This window comes from Mastomys coucha, unplaced genomic scaffold, assembly GCF_008632895.1.
Source record: "Mastomys coucha isolate ucsf_1 unplaced genomic scaffold, UCSF_Mcou_1 pScaffold22, whole genome shotgun sequence".
NCBI classification, from domain to species: Eukaryota; Metazoa; Chordata; class Mammalia; order Rodentia; family Muridae; genus Mastomys; species Mastomys coucha.
In genome coordinates, this window is record NW_022196905.1 from 131,844,379 (window position 1) to 131,857,408 (window position 13,030).

The 13,030-nt window shown below is 43.9% G+C and overlaps 1 protein-coding gene across 1 annotated transcript in view; it reads left to right on the forward strand.

Moving 5' to 3' along the window:
• The window catches only part of Zcwpw1 (zinc finger CW-type and PWWP domain containing 1), a 25,824-nt gene extending 13,436 nt beyond the window's left edge, over nucleotides 1–12,388 (forward strand). Inside the window, exons 4-12 of the mRNA XM_031391175.1 lie at nucleotides 6,495–6,611; nucleotides 7,136–7,256; nucleotides 7,884–7,959; nucleotides 8,530–8,634; nucleotides 9,314–9,397; nucleotides 9,869–9,935; nucleotides 10,220–10,314; nucleotides 11,672–11,732; nucleotides 12,159–12,388. Of these exons, the coding sequence (XP_031247035.1) occupies nucleotides 6,495–6,611; nucleotides 7,136–7,256; nucleotides 7,884–7,959; nucleotides 8,530–8,634; nucleotides 9,314–9,397; nucleotides 9,869–9,935; nucleotides 10,220–10,314; nucleotides 11,672–11,732; nucleotides 12,159–12,388 (956 nt within the window). The remainder of the gene's footprint in view (nucleotides 1–6,494; nucleotides 6,612–7,135; nucleotides 7,257–7,883; nucleotides 7,960–8,529; nucleotides 8,635–9,313; nucleotides 9,398–9,868; nucleotides 9,936–10,219; nucleotides 10,315–11,671; nucleotides 11,733–12,158) is intronic.
• Nucleotides 12,389–13,030: the final 642 nt, after the last annotated feature.

The following is a 13,030-nucleotide window of genomic DNA, read 5'->3' on the forward strand; positions in this document are numbered from 1 at the left end:
TCCTATCCAGTCCCTTCCTTTCAGCTCCTCTCCCTACACCTTCCCTCCCCTTCCTCCTCCTATGGATATTAGCCAGCCTTGGCATATCATCTTCTACTGAGGCTTGACAAGGCAGCCCAGTTAGGGGAAAGGGATCCAGAGGCAGGCAGTTAGTCAGAGACATCTCCTGCACCTGCTGTTAGGAGCTTCCCATAGGAAGACCCAACTGCACATCTGTTACATATGTTCACAGGTCTTAGTCTGTCTTCCATGCATGGTCTCTGGTTGGCATTTCAGTCTCTAAGAACCCCTTTGGCCCTAGGTTAGTTGATTCTGTCGATTTTCTTGTGGTGCCCTGACCCCTCTGGCACCTTCAATCCTTCCTCCTCTTTTCCACAGGATTTTCCAAGCTCCACTTCATGTTTGGCTGTGGGTCTCTACATCAGTTGCTGGGCGAAGCTTCTCTGATAACAGTCATGCTAGGCTCCTGTCTGCACATATAGCAGAATATCATTAATAGTGTCAGGGGTTGGCTCCTTGTGGCTGGGTCTCAAGATGGGTCAGTCATTGGTTGGCCATTCTCTTAAATTCTGCTCCATCTTTTACCCCTACACATCTTGTAGGCAGGACAGATTGTGGGTCTCAGGTTTTCTGGCTGGGTTGGTGTACCAGTCCAGACTTCCATTGGAAATCTGCCTGGTAACAGGAGATGGCCAGTTCCATATCTCCCATTGTTAGGAGTCTTAGCTAGGGTCACTCTCATAGATTCCTGGGAGCTTCCATTGTTCTAGGTTTTGGAAATAGGAGGTATAAGTTCAGGGGAGGACACAGGGAGAGAATAGATTATTTCTTCAAAGGAGAACTAAGAAGTTTGTAAATGAACCATTCTTCCTGTTTCTGAAAGCTGGTAAGGAGAGGAGAGTGCTCCTGGTACAGGATGTAGAAAAGGACTGACAATCATAAATACAATTTGTAATAAGTGTGGTGAAGGAAAAGAACATTATGTTGTGAATGGAAACAATGGAGCCTAAGTAACATTAGGCAAGCCCAAAAATGTATTTCTAAGGTAATTACGTTTCAGTTAAAAACTGAAAACTGACTACAAGTTATCTAAGTGGGGGGTAGGAGAAAGTTTTAGGTAAGCTAAGATTTGGTATATTCTGTGTATTGAAAGAAAGTCAATGTGATTGAAGTTCTGAGATCAGGAGGTATGGGGCATGCTTTGGAAAAATGGAAAGAGATAGGCAGTAGCTCTATTAAAGAAAATACTGTAGACTAGAGAGATATCTCAGCACTGGCAGAGGACCTGAGTGCGAGTCTCACCTCACAACCACCCTTGATTCCAGCTGTAGGAATCTGATGTGCTTTTCTTGCCTACCTGGGCACATGTACTCATGTGCAAACACAGATACATACATATGCACAGATATATAAATATAAATTGAATAAAATCTTTGAGGGCTGGGTGGTGGTGGTGTATGCCTTTAACCCTAGCATTCAAGAGGCAGAGGCAGAAGCAGGCAAATCTCTGAGTTCAAGGCCAGCCTGGTCTGCAGAGCTAGTTTTAGCACAGTCAGGGCCACACAAAGAAACCCTGTCTTTAATGATGATAATAATAATAACAATAGTAATAATAGAAAAAATTAAATCTTTGAAAGAAAAATACCTAATATTGAGAATTTTATCTTAAGGACAATGAGAAGCCACTGGCAGGTTGTATCCAGGTGAATGACATCCTCAAATTAATGTTTGAAAATGATCCTTCAAAGCTGGGTGCTGGTGGCGTACGGCTTTAATCCTAGCACTTGGGAGGGAGAGGCAGTTGGATTTCTGAGTTCGAGGCCAGCCTGGTCTACGGAGTGAGTTCCAGGGCAGCCAAGGCTATACAGAGAAACCCTGTCTTGAAAAGAAAGAAAAAAAAAAAGAAAAAAGAAAATGATCCTTCAATGACTTATCAGAGAATGGAGTATGGAGGAGGACACACCCATTAATACTTGAGTACTAGTGCTAGAATGTGTAGTGGTGGCTTGGGCTAAGATGATGAAAGCAGAAATAGAAGTGTGTTTTATAGTATTTTGTGATAAAAGCATAAGGACTAAATCATGCCTGGTAACTGGTAGAGTGTGAGAGAGGAAAGTATCAAAAGGTTGGTCTCTGGTATAATAATTTATATGACAGGAAATGGAGTAGAAGAAGACATGGTAGGGACCGGGCAGTGGTGGCACACGGCTTTAATCCCAGCACTTGGGAGGCAGAGGCAGGTAGATTTCTGAGTTCGAGGCCAGCCTGGTCTATGGAGTGAGTTCCAAGACAGCCAGGGCTACACAGAGAAACCCTGTCTCAAAAAACAAACAAACAAAAAAAAAACAAAAAAAAAAAAAAAAGAAGAAGAAGACATGGTAGGAGAAGAGTAAATGTTTTGGTTTGGGTGCATTAAGTTTGAGAGTGTATGAGACATCTAAATCAAGAGTCAGGACTGGGAGAATAGCTCAGTGGTAGAACTTATGCTCAGCACCACAAAAATTAATCAGAACAACACAACATGATAAGATATGGTATAATACTATATAGGTGTCAAAGAGCAAAGTGGCACTTAATTCATAACAGAGGCTGAGAGTATACAACTGTGTATTGTCAGATATGAAAAATAGTTTTCATAACTATGGGAATGGATGAGTTCAGCTTAGAGGAAATTGTGGTATGAGGAGAGAAAACATTTGGGCTTTGGAACCCTGACTTTTGAGACGGGATGGAGAAAATAAGAACTGAGCAAAGGAATCTGAAAAGAAGCTGCCAGGAAGATAAGAGGAGACAGGAGAGTGAGCTACTACAGAGGACAAGAGCTCGGTCCTTCCGGGACAGAGCAGGCAGCTGGAATGTTGTGTGTGCTTGCTACACACAGGGTGAGCATCAAGCACATTTTTCCTCTCATTTTTATTAGCTCTTTGAGAATTTTTAATATATTTTATCATAGTCGCTTTTCCCTCAACTCTTCCCAGATCCACCCCTACTTCCTTACCCACACAATCTTTTGTTCTCTCTCCCTCTCTGTTTTAATTGTCAAGTTCAAATCCCAGCAACCACATGGTGGCTCACAACCATCTGTAATGAGATCTGACTCCCTCTTCTGGAGTGTCTGAACACAGCTACAGTGTACTTACATATAATAAATAAAGAAATATTTAAAAAAAAAAAAAACTACTGTGGATTACATGCAGCTGCCCTTCGGGGTCTGGAAACCAGCCTTTCTCTAACTCTTTTTTTTTTTCTTTTCCTTTTTCTCTTTCTCTTTCTTTTTCTTTTTCTTTCCCTCCCCTTCCCTTCTTTCTCTTGCTCTAGCCCCGCTTACTCCAGCTCATATTTTTTGTTTGTTTCTTTGTTTGTTTCTTACTACGCATGGTTGTAAGCCAACATGTGGTTGCTGGGATTGGAACTCATGACCTCCAGAAGAACAGTCAGTGTTCTTACTCACTGAGCCATCTCACCAGCCCCTCTCTTCGTTTTTCAGTCTTGCTAGGTCACCTCTATAAATAATAAACAATTAGGGAGCAATTGCATTGGTGATTTTTTTGTTTGTTTGTTTGTTTGGTTTGTTAGTTTTTGCTTTGTTTATTTAAAAGACAGGATTTCATGAAACCTAGGCTAGCCTTGAACTCACTGTATAGCTGAGTATGCCTTGGACACCAGATCCCCCTGCTTTCTAAGTGCTGGAAGGGCAGCCCTGAGCCAGTGCTGCACCAAGTCAATGTTATGTTAGTGATGAGACTCTGGGCTTCATGCACGCTAGGCAAGCATTCTGTCAACTGAGCTTCATCTCAGGTCCAACAACTGCCATTTCTAACTAATACATCATGCCCAACTAGTATTTTTGTTTTGTTTTACATTTTATTTTATGTGTGGATATTTTGCTTGCATGTATGTCCAAGCACTGTGTCCATGGTTGGTGCCTACAGAATACAGAAGAGGTCAACTCCCCTTGAACTGGAGTTACAGATGATTATGAACCACCATGGGGGTGGTGGGAACTGAACCAAGAACTGAACTCTGGAAAAACAGCCAGTACTCTTAAGCACTGAGCCACTTCTACAGCTCTCAGTATTTTGCTTTTAGATAAAGTACTTTAAGAAATGGTACATTCATAATGTATGATGTTCTGAAAGATCCGAATATAAGTCACCTTTTCTGAGTTACTCCAGTGGGATCAGATTAGAAATGGGAAGGTGTGTCCCTGCATTTGAACATGTTCTAAGGTAAAAATTGACAGTGGGTAAAATTTTAACAAGGCACACTTACAGAACTGTTGTTTGATGATGTTAAATCTGTGTGTCTGTCTGTCTGCCTAGGCTAGAGATGAACCTTAGGTGTCTTCCTCAATCACACTCCATCTTATATGCTGGGGTAAGGTCTCTCACTTAACCTGGACATCACTGATTCAGCTAGCCTGGCTGGCAATGATCCTGGCTTTATCTTCCTAGCACTGGGATTAAAGATGTACACTACTCTACTTGGATTTTTAACATGGATTCTGGGGATCCAAACTCAGGTCCTCATGCTCTCAGAGTGGATGGAATGGATGGGCAGGCTTATGGGCTAGAGACTGAGATACAGTAAGAATTGCAGGACTCTTTCAGCAAGTGAGGTGGAGAGGACGGATGTTTGGACTCAGAGGGTGCGTGTGCTTCTGACATGACTGCCTGGGCCATACAGGAGTAGGAGTAGGTTTTGGAGGTATATGGAAAAGAGCCAAGAAACCAAGATGGGATGCTTGTGTGGTGATCATCTGAACTGAAGGCTGGAGGACGAGAGGCAAGGACTGAGCAGGATGCCACCATCTTTACAAGGGAGACACAAGGACAAGACAGTACCTGCAGGAGAGAAAGGCGCAGAGGCAGGAGGAATGAGATAACCTTTGGCCTACTTTCTGCCTGGGGAGACGTGGGGAATGCGAGAAGGAACAGACTCCACTTAGGGAGCTGAGCTGCAGGTTGAGTGGGGGTATCCAGGGATCACAGCAATGATTGAGAGCCATGCAGATGACAAGCAAGCATTAGGCTATGAGTCTTGAGCCTTTATTAAAACCCATGTGGTAAAGGTAGGCCTCTTGATGTGTGCCTGTAATCTCAGTACTGAGGAAGGAGAGACCTTCCTAGCCAGGTTCAGAGAGACCCTGCCTTAAAATATAAGGTAGAGGGGGCTAGAGAGGTTTGAAAAGTAATTCATAAAAGAAAGCTATGTTTTCTGAGTGGAGCCCAAAGCAAATGGTTAAGAGAGAAATCCTGGGCCCAGACCTGTGTCTTGTGGAAGAGGATCAACTCTGGGCGTTGGTCCTAAAGGATTCAACTTTGTCATTTTTTTTTTTATTTTAGATATTTTCTTTATTTACATAACTTTGTCATTTTTTAAAGATTTATTTTATTTTTAAATGTGTATGCATGTATATTGTATGTAGATTTGTGTACATGAATGCAGTGCCTTCTGAGTCCAGATGAGAAAGTAGGATCCTTTGGGGCTGCAGTTGTGAGATGCCCAATGTGGGTGGGTGCTGGGAACTGAACTCAGGTCCTTGGGTCCTCTTTAAGGGTAGTTTGTGCTCTGCCCATAATCACTGAGACATCTCTCAGCCCTGCAAGCTTAAGCTGATAGCAGAAAGATAAATCTGGTGAGATTTGGATAAGAATTATGAATATTGTACACAAAAGATGCAGAGTAGTGTTTAGAGAGCACTAGATGCCAGCCCAGCACCATCCACCTTTTTTTTGTTTGTTAAAGAGAGAGAGAGAGAGAGAGAGAGAGAGAGAGAGAGAGAGAAATTCCTACTGGCCTGTTACAAGCACCCATCATCATGCCCAGCATTTTTTTTTTTTAGGTAGGTAGTGTGTGGATCTAATTCAGCTCTCTTGTTTTCGAGGAAAGCAGTCTCCTAGCTCCAAGCTTTCTGTTTCTTTGTGATAATGGGGATGGACCCATGGGGCTTCACAAAAGTTAAGAAAGTTTTCTGCAGAACACCGAGCAACACTTACAGCTCTAAGGCAACCTTTAACATGTTTTTTTTTCTTTCTAATTTTTAATTTTGTGTATGTGTGTGCAGGAATGTGGGTTTGTGCACATGAGCAACGTGGCCAGAAGGAAGAGCATCAGATCCCCTGAAGTAGAAGTTAAGGCATTAGTGAGCTGGGTGCTGGAACTAGCCCTGGACAATGGCTGTGTGCTCTCAGCTGCTGAGCTGACACAACCTTTATATTCGATGTCAGTACAAAGTGTCACTTGTGTTTGGTAGAAAGATTACAATGGAAGGCTTGAGTTCTAAGGTTAGCTCTGCTACCAAGTTAGGCTGGCTTTCAGTAAATTGCTATCTCTGAGCCTTCACTCTGCCATTTATAATTCAGAAACTTGACTGGTTAGTATGCAAGCTCCGAGATATGATTCAGGGATTGGTGGGAAAGTATATTGAATTTAGTTAGATGGAAGAAGGAAGGGTGTGTTTTTGTCTCACCTCAGTTTCTCTCCTGTCACAGGCCACTGTGTCATCTGGGTCCAGTGTTCCTCTCCAAAGTGTGAGAAGTGGCGGCAGCTGCGTGGAAACATTGACCCCTCAGTTCTTCCAGATGACTGGTCTTGTGACCAGAATCCAGGTAGGAGGGAGTGGAAATAGTTTTCCTCTAGTTTTTAGTGCTCTTCTGTTTCTTTCCCAACATGTCTCCTTTCAAGTAAGGCAACTTAGTTGTAGCTGGCATTGAGAGGTCCTTGTGGGCTCTGGGAAGGAAGGATCTTCCTGTTCTGTGGATGAATCTAGCATAAAGGATAGCAGGAAGACATGGAGTGGATTGGGCAGCTTTATGTGTACACTGAGTGAATCCCACCAATGTCAGCACTGCCTGGAATATTAGTGTTGGATTGTGGTAGAGAGGGATATATGACATGCAGAACACTTATTTTACAGGTGAGAAGGCCTCTCAGAGAAATGCCCCCCACACTGCCCCTCCAAGAGGGGAGAGCTAGAAGTTTGGAATCTGTGTTTTTGGAGGAAGCACTCCTTCTCTTGGCTCTGTGGGTTTCTGTTCTCCCCTATCTCAGCCTGCACACATCCCTTTGCCCTTTCCTGCATCCTAGTTCACCCATTGAGTCTCCTGTTTCTGCATTTCTTCTCTTTTGGCAGATTTGAATTATAATCGCTGTGACATTCCTGAGGAGAGCTGGGCAGGGTGTGAGAGTGATGTGGCCTATGCCTCCTACGTTCCAGGGTCCATCATCTGGGCCAAGCAATATGGTTACCCGTGGTAGGGCTCTAAGACAGAGAACATCTTTCTTGAACTTGGGGATGGTAGAGTCATGTGGGGCCTTTGTTGTAGAGCTGGTGCCTGCATTAGAAAGAGCGTTAGTGAGGGAAATGATGAGGGCCGAGCTGGAAGGGCTTTGGAAGACCAGGTTGTCAGGTGGAGGTGGAATGGGATGGAAAAATGGGTCTGCTACTGCTGCAATGAGTGGATAGAAAAGAGGGACAAGGACCTAAAGCAATTTCTTGTTTTTGTTTTGCATTGTTTTTGAGACAATGCTGCCCTTGAACTGGAAATCCTGCCTAAGTTTCACTTAGGATTGTAAGGTGCATGCCGCCAAGCCCTGCTTCAGGGCATTTTAACATGTTGAGATGTGAGGGCATGCAAAGGGAGGGGAAGGTTGAGGAATCAGCCTCTTCTCTGACAGTGACCTCAGGTTTGCTAGAATGACTGAGACCTCATTTATTCTGCTGGACGTCCTGTCAGTCATTTGGTAGTGAGCACCAATGGGGACTAATGTGGTATAGCTTGATCTTCTACAAAACATCTTGGTCTTTTCCATGTGTGCATGATGGTGAAGTTGTGTTCTGATCATAACCCCTTCTCTGCCATCCTTCCCTTCTTTCCCAGGTGGCCAGGTATGATAGAATCTGATCCTGACATGGGGGAGTACTTTCTGTTTGCTTCTCATCTTGATTCCCTGCCAGTGAGTTTCCTGGTGTTGATTCTGGCCCAACATCCATCCTATCACATTTAGAGTTAGAAACAGATGTAGCCAGCAGACACTTAACTGAAGTGACAGATATGGAGATAAGATAAATACTGACATGGTGAGATGAACTTATAGTGAGATACACTTGCTTCCTAGCAGGGCATTTTTATTTTTATTTTTTAAAGAATTATTTATTTTATGTATATGAGTACACTGTAGCTGTCTTCAGACACACCAGAAGAGGGCATCAGATCCCATTACAGGTGGTTGTGAGCCACCATGTGGTTGCTGGGAATTGAACTCAGGACCCCTGGAAGAGCAGTCAGTGCTCTTAAGCACTGAGCCATCTCTCCAGGCCAGGGCATTTTTATTTTGCTCAGTACATTTTGCCTGGGCTTCCTGAGGTCAGAGTAGAGGAATGGTAGGGTGAGCTGGGTAGGTGAGCAAGGGTTCAGGGAGTACATGAGCGCCAGCACCTTCCCTGTGAATCCTCTGTTTTTTCTCTACAACTTCTGGTAAGGGAGAAGCAGAGAGAAGGACAGGAATCCAAACCTTTTATTACAGTCTAAGTACCATGTGACATTTTTTGGAGAAACGGTTTCTCGTGCATGGATCCCAGTCCGAATGCTGAAGAACTTCCAAGAGCTGTCTTTGGAGCTAGCCAAAGTGGTGAGCAAACTTGGGACATCTCTTGTGATACAGGAAATGGGTTTCTTTTTGCGATTTTTTTGTTTGTTTATTGTGTTTTTATTTATTTATTTATTTATTTATTTTTATTTTTTGAGAGAGGATGTCATATACCCTAGGCTGGCCTGGAAACTTACTATGTAGCTAAGATAATGTCTAAGTCAGGTATGATGATTCACATCTATAATTCAGCACTCAGGAAGCTGAGGCAGGAGGATTGCTGTGAGTTTGAGGCCAATAGGCTATAAGTAAGTGCTAGGCCAGACTGAGCTGTAGTGTGAGATCCTGCCTCACAAACCTAAGATGTCTGGGGGGTGGGTAGGTAGTGATATGTTGGGATCATGTATCTAATATTATTATTGATTAATTTTTCTTTAAAAAAGATTTATTTTATTTTTAATTGTGGGTATGAGCACATGTATGCAGTAACTTACAGAGACTCAAAACTTCAGATCCTGAAACTGGGGTTCATATGGTCATGAACTGTTTGATGTGGATGCTGAGAACCTAACTTGGGTCCTCTGGAAGAGCAGTCCTTAACTGCTGAGCCATCTCTTTAGCTCCATATTGATTAATGAAAAAAATTATTAGTTATTTGAAGGTTTCTGTATTGACTATTTTTAAAGGCGTATTTATCATCAAGCCTAACCTTCTGTTTTAGAAAAAGTGCAAGAACAAGGACTCCAACCAGAAGCTGGAGGCAGCCATAGCAATGGCTCACAGGGCAGAACAGATCAGTATTCAGGTGGGACAGTGCTCAGCTCACCCTGGCCGGGCAGGGAACTGGGCTGGAACAACTGGAACAACTGGAACAACTGGAACAACTGCACTATTGCAGCTTAGAGCTCACTCTTTCCTTCCTGGCCAGGTTTCCCTGATGCCCAAGGCATATACTTCTCTTTCTGCTCTTGGACACTTGGTGTCTTCTCTCAGCCCAAACACAGTTTTTACCCTCAAATTCCTCTGGAAGGAACAGGGTAGGGTAGAGAAGGACATGTGAGTTTCTCTTCCCTAGTCACTTTTTACTTGTTCCATCATGAATCAACTAGAAAAGAGATTATAATTAATCTCCTTTAAAGTTCAGATAAAGCTAATATGATATTCAAATGATAATGGTTTGGAAAATGAATGCAGACTTTGTCATAACTAGAATCTAGAAGACAGGGCAAAGCTGTGCCTGACGGGGAGTGGGTGACGTTGTTTCTTGATTCCCTAGGAGCGGGTTAACTTGTTTGGTTTCTGGAGTCGATACAGTGGAGCTGACATCAGTGGGGAAGGAAAAGGTAGGAAGAGAATAGGGGCCAGAGGGTGGAGAGCCCCCTGCCCAGGACCCAAGCCTGCACTCTCTGCCCCTGTCCAGATTCTCTAGTGGGAGCTCTTGTGACTGTGACCACAGAGATGGGGGAGGGGAGGATAAGACGGTGTGTGAGTCGTGATCAGTCGGACCATGGTGATGTGGGACTCTCCCCAGGACTCAGAAGACAGATTTGAAGGTGGATTTCCTGAGATCAGCTCAGTTCAACAATGTATCTCAGACACATAGTCTTCCTTTTCTCCCCTCTTCTAGATTTGATGCTCTGTGAGTCCAACAACCCTGAGTCTTGTCCGGAGAAAGAAGAGAAGGACTCAGAGGAGGAGCAGGAGGAGAAAGAAGAGAAGAAAGTAAAGCACAGAAAGAGTTCTTGTGACTTCAGGGTTCCTTTTTTTTTTTTTTTTTTTTTCTTGAAACAGGGTTTCTCTGTGTAGCCCTGGCTGTCCTGGAACTCACTCTGTAGACCAGGCTGGCTTCGAACTCAGAAATCCGCCTGCCTCTGCCTCCCAAGTGCTGGGATTAAAGGCGTGGGCCACCACCGCCTGCTGACTTCAGGATTCCTGTAGGGTGTGGTTGGCGTAGATGGTCCCTGTGAACCACCCAGCTTCGGGCTACTGACTGGCTGGCTCAAGCCCTTAGGATCTCCAGGAAAGGAGGCTTTCCTTCCTCCCTGTGGGACTTTCTTAGCTCTTTAGAAATTTCTTTGATTTCAGTTTCAGTTTGTGCTGTGTTTCTCTGGGTCTTCATGTAATTTTGGGAAACCCTCAGTTGCTTCAGATGTCACCCATTTTCTTGGCATCACCTTGAGACATTCATGTTCTTTTTTAGTTTACCTTTTTCTTTTTTGTGAAAAAATTTATTAGTCCATTTATTTACTTGGGCTTGGAAACACATGCCAGAGAACAAGTTGAGGGAGTTGGTCTTCTCTCTACCATGTCACCCATCCCTCCAGTTGAACACAGGTTGTCAGGCTCTAAGTTATGACCCCTGCCTCAGCTTCTTTTTATGCATCCAGTCCTTGGATTGACTGGTACTAAATAGGATGGGAGGGTGGCCACATATTTTTTTCTCTCCTGCTGAATAGGCTCTAATCAAACCTAATTAGTTTAATGAAGCCCACCCATTATTCTCTAGCACTCTCTCTTCTAAGAAGAGAATTTGTGTGCTAGTGCACACATGTGCAGGTATGTGTGCATCTGTGTGCAAATGCATGTGGAAGTCAAAGGTTCTTCTCAAGTGTCATTTGAAGGTGCCATCCACCTTGGGTTTTTTTTGTTTTTTTTTTTTTGTTTGTTTTGTTTTGTTTTGTTTTGTTTTTCAAGACAGGGTTTCTCTGTGTAGCCCTGGCTGTCCTGGTACTCACTGTATAGACCAAACTGGCCCCGAACTCAGAAATCCACCTGCCTCAGCCTCCCAAGTACTGGGATTAAAGGCGTGCGCTACCACCGCCCGGCCCACCTTGGTTTTTTGAAGTAGGTCCATAGCTTGACCATTCAAATAGACTGGTTAACAAGTCCCAAGAATGCACCTGTTTCCACAAGTCTGGATCACAAGTGTGCTTTGTCACACACAACTGTTCATGTAGGTTCTGGAGAGTGAACTCAGGGCCTCATGTTTGCATGGGAATCACATGACTAAAGTGGCTCCCAGTTTTTAGAAAGAGTTTTGTAATTCAATTTGCTTTTTTCTTTTCTTTCCCTATCGAAGGACCCAACTTTGCCTAGATCCAAGCCAGCTAGAATGCAGACAAAAAAACCCAAGTCAAGAGGTAAGCAAGACTGCTGGAAAGGGGAAAGTCCCACAGATAGGAAGGGCAGAAGCAGAGAGAGTAAGTGTTGGCATGTGGTTGTGCTTGACCGAATCTTATTTCTAGGATCGGAGAGCGCAGGCCAGGCTGATGCCAGGGCAGAAGTTATAGCGCCTCATTCTTGCTCCCAGGGTCTTAGGTTAAAGGTGTAGGGTTTAACTTAGTCCCCAAGGCTGATTTCTTGGAGAAGACTGGTTCTGAGGAGACCCATAGGAAGGAGAAGACCCTGGGGCAGTAGTGTCAAGATGGCTGGAACTGGAAGCCAATGAGGGAATCTGTTAGACGGAGACTGAGCCAGAGATGTGGAACAAGGCAGAAGCTGAATACCATCTTCCTTGCCAACTGTCAACAAATTTTCTTTGTGCTTTGGGGTTGGGGTTTATACAGGCCCAGCAGGAGGACAAGATGGGACTCCAAAGGAGAAAACTGTGAAGAAATCTCTGGTCAGTGAATCCACAGTCCCTCCTGTACCCACACTGAGAGGGAAGGAAGAACAGGGGAATTCAGACCTGGACTATCCAGGTAAGCCTCAGAGACTCAAAGGCTGCATCTCTCCTCCCCGGGTCATTTCTGAAAAACTGAACAAACCTTCATGCTTTTGTGTTGAGGTGTTGTAAACACATGAGGCAGTTTAATTTTGGAGCTCCTGTTCGACTTGTATCTTACACAGGAGACAGCAGAATCGACCACGAGGCTCAGGGGCTAGGGGTTTATATAGGGAAAAGGTCTGGGGGAACAAAGGAATCAGTGTGGCTATACATGATTGGCTAGTTCAAATATCAACTTTATTACGTGGAGAACAGAGTGGAAAATTACTAAGGTTGGTGTTAATCTGAGTCAACAGAGCATCTGACCTTCAACCATATCTAAGAGGACCAGATGGTCCACTACCCAGCATCTGCCCAGACATGTCCTTGCATGTTTTTTTCATCTTTATAGTTTATGTCTTTTTGACCTGCTAGTTCTCGGGATGTCTAACAGCCTGTTTGCTTCTGCCCAGGCTTATTTGGACATGATCGGCCTTGGTTTACTGTGTTTTTCTGTAATTTTCTCATTAGCCAGCACAAGTCTCAAATTTAACTCTTTCAGTGGGAATACTATGAAGTTGAGGCTGGCCTGTATTGTATGTGAGTTCTAGGCTAGCATGGGCTCCATAGTGGGACCCTCTTTCAAAAACACTGAAAAGAAGGAGACAAAGAGGAAGAGGAGGATATATGAAATTCTGAATGAAAGACCATGTCTCAGAATGAACATTCTTT